The sequence below is a fragment of the Lygodium microphyllum genome, chromosome 25 (genome assembly GCF_053477565.2).
Source record: "Lygodium microphyllum isolate KBCC chromosome 25, Lygodium_microphyllum_v1.1.10, whole genome shotgun sequence".
NCBI classification, from domain to species: domain Eukaryota; kingdom Viridiplantae; phylum Streptophyta; class Polypodiopsida; order Schizaeales; family Lygodiaceae; genus Lygodium; species Lygodium microphyllum.
Genome location: NC_141159.1, coordinates 53115734 through 53132382, shown reverse-complemented (window position 1 = coordinate 53132382; position 16649 = coordinate 53115734). Strand labels below are relative to the sequence as shown.

General features: G+C 43.2%; 1 protein-coding gene across 1 annotated transcript in view; it reads left to right on the top strand.

The window, feature by feature from the left end:
• LOC148014227 (pentatricopeptide repeat-containing protein At4g04370-like) overlaps window positions 1–14991 on the top strand; it is a 68283-nt gene extending 53292 nt beyond the window's left edge. The window contains exon 4 of the mRNA XM_087666533.1: window positions 14723–14991. Within this exon, the coding sequence (XP_087522659.1) occupies window positions 14723–14991 (269 nt within the window). The remainder of the gene's footprint in view (window positions 1–14722) is intronic.
• The last annotated feature ends 1658 nt before the right edge of the window (window positions 14992–16649 follow it).

Here is a 16649-nt window from a genome sequence, read left to right as displayed (position 1 = left end):
AAATACAATTGGTTTTATTGGTTGATCAAACAACACCCTAAATGCTTTTACATTCAAACTAATTGTTGGATTCTTGTTTGGATGATTATTCCAAGTACCTGTGATTGATGGTAAATTCATGGCAGGGGTCTGTGATGAAAACTTGCCATGGGAATAAATGAATGTTTTTTTTTTGAAAGATGATATTAGGTTGATTGCCTTGACTATGCTTGATTCCTAAACGATTTAATTAAGGAAAGATTCTTTGTACGGGTGGATCACCCCCATGATCGCATCGTGGATTAACCTGAAAAGGGCACTGCTTGATTCATGGACGGAAGGTCGAGTGGTGAAAAGGCCACTAGAGGAATAATGTTTTCACTCCTAGGCAGCTTGTGGGTTAGATGGAGCTCTGGACACCCCATTGCCAAGTCCAAAACGGAGTTGAGGACGTTTGTGGCCCCAACGTCTATGGCGTTGGAAGATCCTATTCTAGATAAATGATAGAAATTATGGTGCCATGTGATTTGGACTGGTACTTCTGCAGGGCAGAAAGGACATATAATTTCTCCTGTACGGACATGGGACAAAGATTAACTTAAAGATGAGTTAAGGAACTTGCTTGTCAAAAGGATTGCTTGCTCTGTTTTCATGTTGGTGCCATAAATTACCCCTATTCCCTAAGAGGCTTAATTAAAGAAACTGATTTTAAATGTTACACATAAATATGGTAGGACCTAATTAAATAACTAAAGAATGCCTATTGAGGGAAGTGGGTAAGCGGAACCCTCGACAAGTCCATCTTACAATAGGGTGGTCCCAGAGAACTGGGAGGCTTCTCACAAGGTTTTATCGATGTTTGATTCTTAGGAATTGTTAGGTTAAAACCCTGATTCATGAAGTTTTAGGGGACCGAAATGGGACTATGCCCTATGGGTAGAGAAGTTGAGCAGTGCATCCCTCTCATTTCCCATTCTCTTTGAACTAAGTGCGGCATGGATCTGCTTCGGCTTGGGCATCGCTACATAAAGTAGGATGTCCATGACCCGATGCTAGAATGTTGTCGGAGACCTTGACCACTAGGAACCCAAATTTCAGGTCGATCCCAGTGGGTTTGGCCGTGAATGTTCTATTGCGAGGCAGACTCGAGAAACTCTAGGTAACAAACCCTATAACATTCCATGGGAGTGTAGAACAGTGACGCTTAGATTTAGACCACTAAAACATGCGTGGTGGACAGCACGTTACAGTTGGTATCAGAGCAAAACTTCGTAATGATATGTGATTGATTAATCTATGGTTCATAGATACATCCTAAAAAAAATAACCTAAGTGGTATATGGCTTGATTGTCAGGCACCTTTTGCACTTACAAATATTGATATGCAAGAGAAGAAATTCCTTCATATTAAGGCACCCGAGTTTGGTGGAAAAGGAATAGGTGTCGTAGCGGAGGTAGAAACATGGATTGATGATGGAACCTAGAACGGGCCGGCACTGGCTCGTGCACTAGCCGGACCTCTATCACACGTGCTCAACAACCCCACGGCCTCGCGGCCAGGAGCGTTGATGACACATACATTGCCTTCCTAAATATCTTGCATTTGTATTACGTCGTTTGTAGTCCACTCTTCTCTCACCCACTACTCCTCAGAGGGAGTCCCTTACACATTTCCTAATGGCACGAAGCACAGACATAGGGGGTCCTCCAACGGCTGAGTGCCGCCACCCCTCTGTGACTCTCCTACACCTTGGGGATTGGCCCCTCGATGCGTCGCTCAACATATAGACATTTTGCACAAAATCCACTCAAGGTACCATTTAATCGTATACAGGAATGTACCATTGTCCTTACTTCTCTTTCCCCTAGACCCCACGACTAGCCTATGGCTTAGGGTGTCCTGTCTCTCACTCGACGTGGGTCAAGGTCCTAATGAAAACAATTGCTGTGCATCCTGGATTTCTGATACCCTTAAATATTTCCATGATTTATGCATATTGTGGATGCCAAGTGCTCAAACAATTATGAAATCAATATTGTGCACATGCGGAAAACATCATTTCAATGATTTTCAACTACCGTTCTTATGCGGTGCTGCACATACCTAGCATCGAGGAAACCCTCGTGCTACTAGGCTCTTATTTTATAATTATTCACCGACTTATATGGCATGCAACCAAGGCAGCAATCTTCTCATCATTTGACTCCACATTTAGACACATTCTAACCACTCTACCCTTCCATTGATCAAATGTTGTATTGTTGTATAGATTTATAAGGCATTTTGCCATCATTTTATGTGTAAAAAACAGAAAAAGACGCACTAGAACAAGAAGGTGGGGATGAACTGAGGCAAATCCTCATGCTTCAGTCTCCCCAAACATTCACAAACATTGTTTTTAATTTTCATTAATTTTCCGCACCCAAAATGCATTTTCCCCTATTTTTAGTGATTTTCCTCTATTTTCCTTGTATTTTCTCTTATTTTTTGCATTATTTAATTACTAAAAATTCAAAATAGGTTATGGGCTGTGGCCCTTAGTTCCTTCTTGCAGCAAAAATGAAAATTTAGTTGGTGTTCCTATTCATTCTTCCATTTTTATGCCCAAAAACATCATTTTCCCTTGATTTTCCATATTTTACGTGTTTTAGTGTATTATTTTGAGTCACAAGTTGCATATTTTTCTGGTTTTCTGATTATGATCAACAAGTACTCATGGAAAATAGCAACATAAACAATTTTTAGCCCACATGAACAACATTTTATCAATCAAAAGCCATGAAATCTCAAATTTCCTTTGAAAAAATTGAATTACCGCTTATTTGCGTGTTTCGGGTTTCATGTCCATGGCTGCAAATCTGAAAATCAGCAGCACTTCATGCTCATGACGATCACAAATCACCATTTCCAGCCCGTGGAGCAATCCGATCCATGCCGGACAAGCCTCCACCATTCTTTCTTCTTTCTTCCTCTTCCCACATGAACTTGCCTTTAGAAGAGAGAGAGGGAGGAGAGAGAAAGACTAGATTTCCATCTCAGCATTCAGGCCATCAATTGAGGAGCGAAGGGCGGCGAAATGACCAGCATACAGAGGGGAATGAGGGCCAATGATCTGCTTGATAGGTTGTATACAACCTCCATGCCATGATGAAGGAGGAGGAGGCGCATTTTTCGGGCGCATCCTGGCGCCTCCTCTCTCCACGATTTCATGCTCTCCTTGCATCAAACTTTCATGTGATATTTAAATTTCTTGGGCTCCCAAAATTCATGCCCACTTTGGCCACTCTAATGTCCACCTCTTCGCATCTTGCCCAACTTCTTGGCGATTTCCCCGTCCGGACTTGGAATCGAGCTCTGAAAAATCCTGGGCGTCCGGCTTAGCATCCGGCATTGGCCAGTAGCTCATGTCAACCCGCACGACTGTTTGAAAAATTATGAAAAATCAACAAGTGTCGCTCGGGCACCTTTAAAGCACTTTGACGCTTAAAATCGTCCTAGATCGAGCCGTCGCCTTTGACAGTGAATATTTTTCCCTTGATATTCATAATTTTTAGCTATTTTTAAGCACTTCCCGGCACCTAAATTCCGCTCTCATTGGCGACCACGGGATAGGGTGACTCAGCCCGTCGAATCCACAGACATATTTGCACATAAACAACCAAAGAAGCATCAAACTGATACAAAACAAATATATAATAAAACTCAGCACAATGCTCCCCCTACCCCTGGGCAGAACCAGGGCATGACATCCACAAGGAGTAGGCCTAGCATCATCTAATAGGAGATCCGAAGCAAGTCACAAACCAACTGCTCCAACACAGTCAACCTAAAAACCCTATCAAAAAGGTTGCCCTAAGTGGCAGTCTAAACTACGTACCAACTGAAGACAACACAACTAGGAGCTCCTACAAGGCGAGGACTCCTATAGCCTGATCAAGGAGTATTTTCTTTTATTACATTTCTTCTTTTAGGGTTTGTATTGGATGAACATATTTGGGCATGTAAAAAGGAGGGAGCTGAGCGTAGTGACCCAAGGAGAACACGGCATCGGCCGCAGGACCTATCTCGGCACCCAAGAACCTACCAAGTCCTCGCAAGGCGACACTTAATCCTTTTCTAACGCTCACTTTTATTTTTGCTCCAACCTTCCTTGTTTTGGTATTATTTTTTCCAGCAAGAAGCCACCCCTTGGAAGACAAGGTATCGGCCCCGGGTCTGACTCGTCCCCAGGAACCTACCAGGCCTTCGCAAGGCGATGATCAACTGCTTATATCTTTTCATTCCTTTTCTTTTCTTTGATAGGGGTTAGAATCCCTTTTTACACACCTTCGTATTTATATTCATCTTTTAGGATGTCCAGGGTTTCTTGGCATCATCATTATTATCTTCTAGCAGGCTTCTCTAACTGCCTCACTACTAATAAGAACTCCTAAAATGGCTGCCTAACAGGCTAGCAGAATAGGGCCACTAGGACTTCCTTCTAAAACAAGTCTTTCGATGCCTGACAATATCTTTACAGGAGGCAGTGACTACTCCGACCTCCCTCAAACATACTTAGCCTAAACCTGGGACTTCATGCCTTGGTTGCCAGTCCCCAACAAAAATATATCCCCTTGACAAGTACAAATACACATACAACATGAAAGAAAGGTACTCGTAAAGGAGAGGTATCACCTGGATTGGCCACAAGAAGCTTCCATCGTAGCAAAGGCTCCTCCAGGCTCCACCAAATTCCACGAATCCGAAACCTGTCCAGCACAACACTTAAAACAAAAACCCGATTAAACGCACCCGCACTAGACAGGGAAATGGCCCTCTTGGCCTAATGAAATGAAACACTTCACTACAAAACTGAATCGGCCCTCTTGGCCTAATGAAATCAAACATAACTACACATAACATCCTCCTGGAAACAACTATGATAGACATCAAAGCATACCATTCCCAGGGGAACAGAGGCTCGTAGCCCTAAACTAGGTGCATTAAATTATGACCCATCCCTCCTACGTATATCGCAAGAGGTGTTCGCATCACATGTCGTCTAATCAGTCTGTGGGTCCAAGATAATAAAGGCAGATGAGACTCGCCTACCCTCTGCATCACCTAGATCAACCATCGTCTGCCAAATAGGGCATGTTTAGAAAGCATACCCCACAAACGACCAGGTCCTGTCTCATCATCAATAGATATATCGGGACAAGGACCATAATTAAAGAAGAGGTCTTCTTCATACGCAAAATTAGCCAATGAATCGTCAAACTGATTCCAATTCCGTGGAATCAGCTGAAAAGACACTCTATCAAATTCGTCTAGCAGGGCTATGGCAGTATGATGGTACATGCAAAGGATGGGGTTTCGTACCATGTACGTCCCATTGAGTTGATTTAAAACCAACTGAGAGTCCCCTTTCACCAATAACTGGCGGATACCACCCTTCTTTGCAATATTTAAACCCATAATTAGGGCTTTGTATTCTACCATATTATTGGTAAAATTCACCCCGAGATAAGCAGCTAACTTCATGACAATGCGTCGTCGGGGGTCTTGGATGACAACGCCTACACTTCCTTTTTTGGATGCACCCCTGGACGCCCCATCAAAGTACAAGGTGTACGTCCATAAAGGGTTTACATATCCCGCCATCTTGAACTCTACTCGTAATTATGGTAATTGAAAATTCAGCATATTCAACGAGTGGACTGTAGGCTCCATCCCTCCATCATCATTGAATTCAACAGGGATGCTCGTCAACATTTGTAGGCAGTGATGGCAGAAGACCTTGATCTCCCAAATAAATGTCCCGTCTTCTTGCTCAATCACCTTGTATCCTTTGCTCCACCAAATGAGCTTTCCCTGATGATACCTCTGTTCTAAATACGGGTGTTCTGCAGATATTTGATCGATCTCGCCTAGACCTGCAAGGGCAGTCATAGTATTAGTGCAATCATAAATAATAAGGTTTAATCTTATTAAGATTAACCTTATTTTTAAATTCTACCCCCTCAAGGTCAGCTAACAAAACTGTGGATTTATTCTTTCCTATTCTAACGATCCTATAGGGCCCATCCCATTTGGGCTCTAGCTTGCCTGGAAATAATTCACATCGTGCGTCATAATACAGAACAAGCTGTCCTTTCTTGAAGGTGTATTTCTTGGCTTTGAGGTCGTGTAGCTGCTTCATTCGGCGCTTCGTCACTTCTTGGTGCAATAAGCTCTGTAGTTTAAGCTCATCTAAATGTGCCAGTGTCGTCAAGCGCTCAAAAAGTGTGTCTTCATCACTCAAAGAATGATTGATGGCAAACCGAATAGTCGGCAGCTCAATCTCTAAAGGCAAGACACACTCCTCCCCATATACTAACTTGAACGGGGTATGGCCAGTGGCTCGTTTAAAGGTCGTATTATAGGCCCACACTGCCACGTATAACTTTTTATCCCAATCCTGTTTCTTTTCTGACACAATTTTGGACAGGATGCCCACAAGCTGCTTGTTGGTGCTTTCAACTTGCCCATTGGCTTGCGGGTTATATGGGGTTGTCTTGTTATGCTTGATTTGCCAAGTCTCTGTCAAACCTTTGATCACCTTATTCAGGAAATGGGTTCCGTGGTCCGACACTAATTCTTTCAGCGGACCAAAACGGCATATTATCTGCTCTAAAAGGAAACTAGCAGTTTCTCTAGCATCATCTTTCCTTGTTGCACGTGCTTCTGACCACTTTGTGAAGTAGTCAGTTGCTACAATGATGTACCTCTTTTGCATAGTCGACGACGGAGTAATAGGACCCACAAAGTCTATTCCCCACTTCTCAAATGGAAGTATCGCCATAATAGGGGTGAGTGGTCGTTTCCTATTCTCTCGACTATCATGTCATTGACAAATATCGCATCTCTTAACATACGCAAACGCATCGTGGAAGATGGCAGGCCACCAATAACCTGCTCTTAAAGCCTTTTGTGCTGTAAGCCGTCCAGCAAAATGGCCACCGCAAGCAGAATCATGGCACTCTTCCAAAATGAATGGCACCTTGTCAGGCATCACACATCGGCGATGGATGTCATCAACCCCTTGCCGATATAATGTACCTGCGATCAAAGCAAACTTTAACGCTTGCTGCTTAATTTTCCTTCTCTCAGCTTTAAATAATTCGGATCCCGCCTCTCATGTCGATAAATAATGCGTTATTGCAGCATACCAGGAGGGAATAGATGCCGTATCTATTTTAAATAACAACTCCATGTCACTACCTTCAGCCACAGATTCTTTCGGCTCCCCAAAGTCCACAAGACATTCCACGATGCCTTGCAACCTTGGTGGCTTACTCCTGATTTCATAATCAAATTCCTGCAAAGTGATCAACCACTTTGCTAGACGATCAGGCGGCTGTAGCTTATTCATCAATAGTCAAAGTCCCTCCGCCTTCGTATAAAGCACGACTTTCTCATAGAGAATATAATGCCTAAATTTCTTGGTCCCAAAGACCATCGCTAGACACAACTTCTCCATGTAGGTATAATTGATTTCGGATACCCCCAGCTTCCGGCTAGCAAAAGCAATCGGGTGGTACCACTTCTCTTCCCAAATTTGGGCTAAACAGCAGCTGATACTATACATGGTGGCCGCTGAAAATATATAGAATACCTCACCTCTTTTAGGTGCTTTTAAAACGGGAGCTCTTGCTAGCTCCTATTTCACATCCTCGAATGCTACCTTACAAGGGTCACCCCATACAAACGAACAGCTAAAGGACAATAAATTTGTCAGCGGCAACGTTCTTTCTGCCAAGGCGTTTATGAATCTACGATAATAACCAATTGAAGACAGAAAGCTATGAACTTCTTTCGGAGTGCGTGGTGGACCCATGGCAACTATAACTTTGACCTTCTCGGGGTCTGTTGCAATTCCAACCGAACTGACCACATGACCCAGCAATAGCCCATAAGGTACTCCAAAAACACACTTCCGTGGGTTTAGAGCGATGCAAAATTGTCTACAGCGCTCAAAACATTTTCTTAAAATGATCAACTGCCTTTCTCTCACGGTGGCGGCCCCTAAGTCATCAATAAACACCTTCAACTCTTCAGGGGATATGTCACCAAATGTCTTATCTGCTGTTCGTTGCCACGAACCAGGCGCATTGCATAAACCAAAGGCCATCACATGGTACGCAAAAGTACCAAATACAGTAATAAAAGTTGTTTTCAACTTATCCTCTTCTGCAATTGCCATCTGGTTATATCCTGCAAAGCAATCCATAAACGAATATATTTCCCTACCTGCTAATTGATCCAAAATCTGGTGGAGCCCCGAGAGGAACACCAAGGAAAAGGGAATTCTCTTGCAAGAAAATCTATCTTGTAACATCAACAAGCTTGTTTATCAGGTTTCATATTATCACAATGAAGAAAAGAACACCAGGCACAACAAATCTTCATACAGCATCATGTAGATCTCCCACGGTTTTGAATAGAATCAACCATATTCTTCAACATCTTCACAAAATCCATCAATAGAACAAAGAAAGCAAAGAAATACACCATCTTTGAATGGAAATACATCACATAGTGTTCATCTTCAATATCTTCATAGTCTTCTCTCTCAATCTCTCATATACAATCACTTTGTTTTTGTAGAATTGACTATCTCTGACTCTCTCTCTCTCTCTCCATCAATAATACATCATATCCTCACTACAATCTCTCAAAAATTACACTCAATAATCACTCTTAGGTCGTGGATACCCCTCCCAAGAGGTATGTTTGATATGAAGGGTCACCAGAGCCACTACAGTGTCTCTTCATAGCTCACTACTGTCACTTCACTCTAGTCTTCTCTTGAGTCTTCAGCAGCTACTTCTTCCACTTCTTTCAGCTCTTTTGCACTTGTATTCACCTCTTTCCAAGGCTAGAAAACTTTCCCAAAGTCACACATACATTCCACAGAACACATACAGAAGCATACAGAACAGTCTACAGAACAGTACCAGAACAGCTACAGTACAGAACAGAACAGAAGCAGAAGCTCTACAGAAGACCTACAGAAGGTTACAGAAGGTTATCAAAACCTCATAACTCACTCTCAACCCATTCCAAACTCTCACAAACCATTCAATAAACTTTCACAAAATCTCATTCTTCATCAATCAATACTCCTTCCCTCCTTACAGAAGACAATCAGAACAAAACAGACCAAAACAGAACAAAACAGAAGGTATACAGAACCATTCAGAACCTATCAGAACATCACAGAACCATCAACAAACATCATGAACTTCCAAAACACAATCAATATCATCCAAAACACTCTCAAACCACTTCCAAATCAATCAATCATCCCATAAAATCAACCATTCAGCTCTCAAAAACAACAAAAATCAGCCAAAAAACAAGTCATTTCAACACTCAACATGCTCGCGACCCAGGAAAAAGGGAATACAAGTTCAGGGAAAAGCTCAACTTTGATCTTCAATATCTTTTCACAAAGAATCCATCCACCACGACCCCAACTTATAACCTGTTTCTGATAGAAAAATACAAAGAAAGGAAAACCCTTTATACATTAACACCTCTGATCAAACTAAAAATCTCCACAAATTTGTAAAGGATATAAGAGTTTGCTTCTTCTTCATCAGCATCAGCTTCAACTCTCCAACCACGACCCCATCACCACAAATCTCCAAAACATAGCTCGTACACGAAATCCAATAGGAAACCACCACGTTCGTTTGACATAAAGGAACTCACAACACAAACACTAATACACAACACAACCATCTGAATGACTCCTTCAAAAAGAGAGTTTTGCATTAAAAGCTTCCACCATACATTGGAAAGGTATCAATGAAGATGATCCCTCTTAAAAGATTGATTTTGTCGGAATCGATCCATAGATAAGGATTCATCTACAAAGTTTTTAGGAGGATTTTGAAAAAATTGGAGACAGCACATCCTTTCCAACAGGACCAGGTATCTGCTAGGCAAACAGAGGGCATGAAAATACAATATCTCCAGTTGTTGGGAATCAATGCTAACATTGACATTCATGCACAACTTTGGAATAGGCTTTGAATCAGTATGAGAGTGCCTATGCATATACGCCAGGTACCAAGCAAAGTGAGCAGTTAATCTCATTGAGGGATCTGCAGACTGTGAATATTGCTGGGCAAAATGAACATAGTTTTGATAAGCTTGACTGGAAGCTGTCCATTCTCCTGGAATTACTGGCCAATTAATCTGCGGTCCTGTAAGGCAATCATCCAAACTCCATCCCCTTCTTCTGGAAATCTGATTATCAAACCCGTCACAGTCACTAACCAACTGAGGTGGTTGAGATATGGAAGTGTTAGGAGAGGGTAATGGAATAAGGGAAAGTGGATGTAGGGAAGGATAGGAAAAATCATAAAAGGAAGAAAAGGTTAAAGAAGGAGTGGCAGAAATTTGTAAGGAATCACTAAGGAACGGTGTTAACTGATAAATAGGAAATGTGGAGGGTACATTTATGAGGGGTGAAGAATAGGGTGAAGAAGGGGAAAATACCCTATCCTCAATAAAGGAACAGTAAGTGAAAATAGGAATTTGAGGGAAAGATGAAGGTTGGAAAAGAAGGGGTAAAATAATTGTGGAATTAGATTGACAAAGGGAAATATATATAGCATAGCGGTGAGCCATTTGTTGGTAATAGAGGAGGGTAGGAACAGAAGGTCCTAAAAGAGATCATCTATGATAGGCATCAAAGAAGGTAGCATCAAATGGATTATGTTTGGAAAGATAGGTTAAGAGATCCATCCTCAGTTGGTTAGTACTCTGGGCAAAGGTAGGAACTGTGTTTTGTCTTTGATTGAGGACCACCGAATCAATCATGGGATGCCACGAATTATCATGACAATCAGCCACTTTGGAGGAATAACTTTGGAACATATCAGCTATGCGCAACTCCAAATGATTGACATATAAAACAGCCTGTAAGACCACATCCCCCACATACCATGCCATATCTACCTCATCTGGAATTAACAAATCTCCTCGTAGATACATGTATGACATCAACATAGTGTCTGGTGTGACAGAATCTTCAAAGACCATTCTGACTACCTCTGTCAACAACTCAGCAGACCAAGCCCCACTCCAGCCATCCTCTGGAAAAGGTAAATCCATCGTGGAAAGCTTCATGTAGAAGACCAACTTCTGTAAGTGGTAGTGGACAAAGAAAGAATGGTCAGGTAAGACATATTCCTGAAACTGTTCAAAGGTAGACCATAACAAGTCCATTCTGGACTGCAATCTTTCCACTTTATCTTAGAATAAAGGGCACAAAGTAGCCTGTCTCTGTAGGGCAGCCAAGTCCTGCTGTGAAAGAGAAGGAATCAATGGAACAGGAGGGCTTGGAGGAACAGAGCGGGACTTTGCAAGCTGATCTTGCAACTGCTGGATTTGGGAGGCTTGGTTGGCCACTGTGTCATTAGCAGTCTGTAAAGCTGAAAGCTTGTCATCTAAAAGAACTTGGAATTCTTTCGCTTCGCTGGACATCCTCTCCGTCTCTGCTGAAAGGTTAGTAACTTGTGACTGAGCCTCGAATAACCGGGTCTTCAAAGAAGAAATCTCATCGCTTTGAGTGGCAACCAGTTGGGTTTGTTGTTCCATTTGCTTAAATAAATCTGCTAGGGTATCCTTAGCAGAAGCTAACTCAGATGTTGCCTTATGCAACTAGTCTTTGGACTGCATGAGCTCCTCATAGAAAGATGCGTACAGCTGTTGAACACAGGCTGTCACTGACAACTCAATGGAACTTTGAATATCCTTGCAGAGGAAAGGAATGGCATCTCCTGAGACGAGACTGTTCAGGGAAGGAACTGAGATCTCCAAGGATCCTTCTCGATGTGCTCTGAACAGGTTATTACAAGTGAGATACCCAGGGAGGTCACTGCCAGAAGTAGCAGGGATAGGTACTGAAGGAAGTACAGAAGGGGCTTTATCCGCTACCCGTTTCAAGCGTTTGCGCTGTATGACCAGGGGAGGCGGAGAATCATCATCCTCTATGTCAATGGGTTCTGACTCTTCTGAAGGTGGAGGAAGAGGTACTGGATCTGATGGAGGAGGTGGAGGCACACTCTTCTGTAAACCTGAATAGGTCAAGAACATTGGTAACATTACCCCTGGTGACTTTAACAAAATGCTGATCCATTTTAGTAAGGAGGTAAGTGCTCCAATCAATAGCAACTCCTTTCAGCACCATCTTGGAAGCTGTGAAAAGCTCTTTGGACAAATAGTGGGAGGGCGTTTTGGCAGGCATGAACCTGTCCTGAAGGAACTGACACATCGTCTTCCATACGGGATCAGTGATCATAGAAAAGGAAACTCCTGAAGAGTTTATCACCTTCTTAACATCAAGGATTTCCCTTGTCTGCTTCTGCAACAGCTTGAGAATCTCTTCATTAGAGAAGAGCTGACGAGTGGTCACAAAAGGTTCTCCTTTGAAGGGAAGAGACAGAGCCTTCCCTAGGCCTCGAGATGTCAACGTCATAGACATGCCCTGGACTACGCCTGTCTTCTTGCTGTAAGAGGCCAGGAACTCATCACATAACGACGGATCTTCTGGAAGCAATGGAAAAGGAGTGGCCACAAAAGCAGCAAGTCCCGCCTTCGTGAGGGGCTCAAAAGTAAGTAGGGAAGAGTAATCCCTACTAACTAGTGGGACGTACTGGATAGGGGGAGGAGCATGAGAAGGCGCCATTCAGATGGTTACACACACACACCACAAACACAGACAATCAAGAAGAATGCCTGCAAAGCAACAGACAAAAACCAAGGATAAGAGAACAACCAATAAAACGTGACACGACCAACTAACCCCAAGCAAACCAGATCCTAGAAAAAATTTGACATGACCTTGAGACAAATGCGACCGAAAGCTTCATGCGATGCATCAGACAAACACCCAGAATCCCGTAGCAGGCAATAAAAGAAAAAAAAACTGCATACCGTACCCGTAACCGGAACAAAAACAGTAAACCAAAATAATACCACATCCGACACATATCAAAACCATATCTGTAATAAACCAAGACTGAACCATGGAAAACAACTCTAATGACTGCGCAAACCCATCCCACGAAACGGTTCATTTAAAAAGGGAATTAAGTGCAGTGAGGGGGAATTAATTTAATGAAGGGTTGATTTTAATCATTTATTAAAAATGGGTGAATTTTTATTAGGTGATAAACCTTAGCAAGAAAACGGTGGTTCCTTATTATAAATTAAATTACCAATTATTAGGTTAAGCGGTGCAGTTATTCGATTCCCGGACTTCGATTCCCGACTGGGTCTCTAAATGCAATTCATTGATTATAAATTAAAGTGATGTGGAGCGCTTTTTTGCCAGCGCGTGCTCATGTGACGGCTGGTTGATTTTAATTAAAAAATTTAAAGTGCCTCTTTAGCGCACGTAGCGCGTGCTAAGTGAACGGCTGGTTTATTGTAATTAAAAAGTATGTGTGTTGAGCGCGAATGCGCGTGGAAATGTGGGTGAATTAAAGGGTTCATTTTAACAATTAATTTGTGATTAAGGGGGAAATGAAAATAAATAAAGCACATAAAATAAATACCTGGAAGGGGTGTGTATGTAATGCAGAAATGCGCACGGAAGAGTCTCCAAAAAGAAGTGAATCCAGTAAAGGAAAAGTAAAGATCACTGATGAAACAACAACGACAACACCTTAGCGGATGGGTTAATTTGGTTTTTGTGGGTTTTGTATTTGTATTTTTATTTTTATGTTTATTTTTTATTTTTTATATTTTTTTTGTTGTTGTGTTAAGTTGGGAGTAGTTATGGTTGAATAAATGGAAAATGAGCAAAGGAGGTGAGGGGAATTTTTGAGAATTTTTTAGAATTTTTTTAGAATTTTGTACTATTTTTAAATGAATGTTCTACATTTATTGGCAATTTGGGGAATTAATTAGGAAATATTGAATTTGCAGAAATTTTAGGGTAGGTAATTTCCAGCGGACAAACTCCCAAAAATTGGCAAAAAACAAAAGGAATTTTTAGAATTTTTTTTGAATTTTTTTAATGGAAAAATTAAGTTAGAAATTAATTAAATCACATAAATCATGTTAATCAAATAAGTCAGTTAGAAAGAAGTCAGTTAAGTTTGGTTAGTGTGGGTAAGTCATGTTAGTCTAACTAAATCAAGTCAGGTTAGGTTAATCAGGGTAGGTTAGTCAGGGTAGGTTAGTCAACTAGGTTAGTCAACTAGGTTAGTCAACTAACCTAACTATGGTTAGGTGGTTAGTGGGTAGGGTTAGGTTAGTTAACTAGGGTTAGGGTTAGTAAACTAACTAGGGTTAGGAGACTAATCTAACTAGGGTTAGGTGGTTAGTGGGTGGGGTTAAGTTAGTTAACTAGGGTTAGGGTTAGGAAACTAACTAGGGTTAGGAGACTAATCTAACTAGGGTTAGGTGGTTAGTGGGTGGGGTTAAGTTAGTTAACTAGGGTTAGGGTTAGGAAACTAACTAGGGTTAGTTTAGGGTTGGGTAACTAACCTATGTAGGGTTAGGTTGGCTAACTATGGTTAGGTACAACTAACTAAGGTGAGTTAAGCAACTAACTAGAGTTAGTAAATTAGTGGTTAACTAGAGGTAAGTTAGAGGGAACTATGGTTAAGTTAAAAGGAATTAACTAAGGTTAGGGAGGAACTAACCAAGGTTAGTGGAGGAGGCAGTTAGGGTGAGTGGTGGTGGTGGGGAGAGGAGGTGGTGTTGGCGGCGGAGAGGGAGGCTGCAGGCGGTGCGTCGGCGAAGCGGCTCCTGGCGGCAGCGGCGGGGCACTTCCGGCGGAGGAGGGGGAGCGGGCAGGCGACTTCCGGCGGCTCCTGGGGCGGCGCGACGGCGTCCAGGCGGTGGCGTGGCCAGAGGAGGATGACGAGGAGGGAGGGTGGGACGGAGGGCGCGCTGGCGAGAGGAAGAAGGAGGGAGGGCGCTGGCGGGAGGAAGGGAGAAGGAGGTCGGGGGGCGGGGGATAGGGAGAAAAGGCGGCGCTGGCGGGAGGGAGAAGGAGGGGAGGGAGGGCGCTGGCGAGAGGGAGAAGGAGGCGGACAGGGGGCGGGGGGTAGGGAGAAGAGGCGGCGGCGTTGGGGGTAGGGGAAGGAGGAAGTCGGGGGGGCTGGGGAGGAGACAGCGGCGCTGGCGGGAGGAGAGAGAGAGAGAGAGAGAGAGAGAGAGAGAGAGAGAGAGAGAGAGAGAGAGAGAGAGAGAGAGAGAAAGAACGCACAGAGAGAGAGAAAGAAAGAGAGAGAGAGAGAGAAGGGCGGTTGGGGGGAAGGGGTGGGCAGTTGGGGGGGAAGGGGTGGGGGGCCCATGGGGGGGGCCATGGGGTGGGCAGGTGGGGGGAAGGGGTGGGGGGCCCATGGGGGGGGCCATGGGGTGGGCAGGTGGGGGGAAGGGGTGGGGGGCAAGGGCGCGTACCCCCGTCCCGCGCTCGTGCGCGGGGCGGGGTAAAAAAATTTGCCGTGACGGGATTGAAATGACACGGGGAAGACGGTACGGGTTACGCGGACAAGACCGGGGCGCGTGGAGACTCGGAAAAGCGAAAAAGGGCGCGTTCACGCGCAAAACGGGCGCGAGAAAAAACGTAAAAATAAAGAAAAATTAATAACTCCCAATCCGGACGTCAAAACGAAATAGCGTAAAAACAAAAAGTGGGTAGGACGACAGGGGGAAAACAAGAAAAATATATGACGGAGGCTCCGGGAGGGGTAAAGGCGGTCACGTGCAAAAAACACAAAAAATGAACTAAAAGACGCAATTAAAAATTAATAGCAAAAGATCCGTGCATCGGAACGAAGTGCAGAAAAAAGGAAAACTGTGCAGAAAGATGTGCCCAACAATCCTATCACGTCAAAACATAATTCTGACTGAGATAAGATGCGTGCACATGGGAAAAACCCAAAAAAAAACCCGAAAATGGGATCGGAAATTAATATCGGACAAACCGTTCACCGGAATGACATGCAGTAAGAAGAAAAAATGTCCGGAGGAAGGAGTGGCACAGGGTGATCACGTTAAACCGCAGTTCCGGTGGAAGTAGGAAGGATTCACATGCGAAAAACACCAAAAATACTCCCGAAAACACAGTTAAAAATTAATAAGTAAAAATCCAGAAGTCGAAAAAGGGTGGAGGAAAAAGGAAAAAGGTAGGGGAAGGCACCGGGGACACGGCTGTCAAATCAAATTGGAATTCCGATGCAAATAGGGCAGGGTCACATGGAAAAATGTCAAAAATACACACGAAAAAGTTGTGAAAACCCGAAAAATTAATAACGGACAAACCGTGTAGCGGAATGATGCGGAATAAAAAGGAAAAATGTCAGGGGAAAAGTAGTGGTCAGGGCTATGATGTCAGAGCATGATTCCGAAGCAAGAAAAGTGTGTTCACATGGAAAACCGGCTAAATTACGTAAAATGCTTCAAAAATTAATAACGCAAAAACCGTGCACCGGAACAGGGGTAGGTAAAAAGGAAAAATGGTCAGTTCAATGGGGGGAACAGGGCTATAAGGTTGGATTGGGTTTTTGGTGAACGTAGGGTGCATTCACATAGTAGGACCTCAAAATCAAGGAATGAAGAGAAACTGGAAGGGAACAGCCCCAAGGGTGGGTGGAACATAACCGGGTGGGTGGGA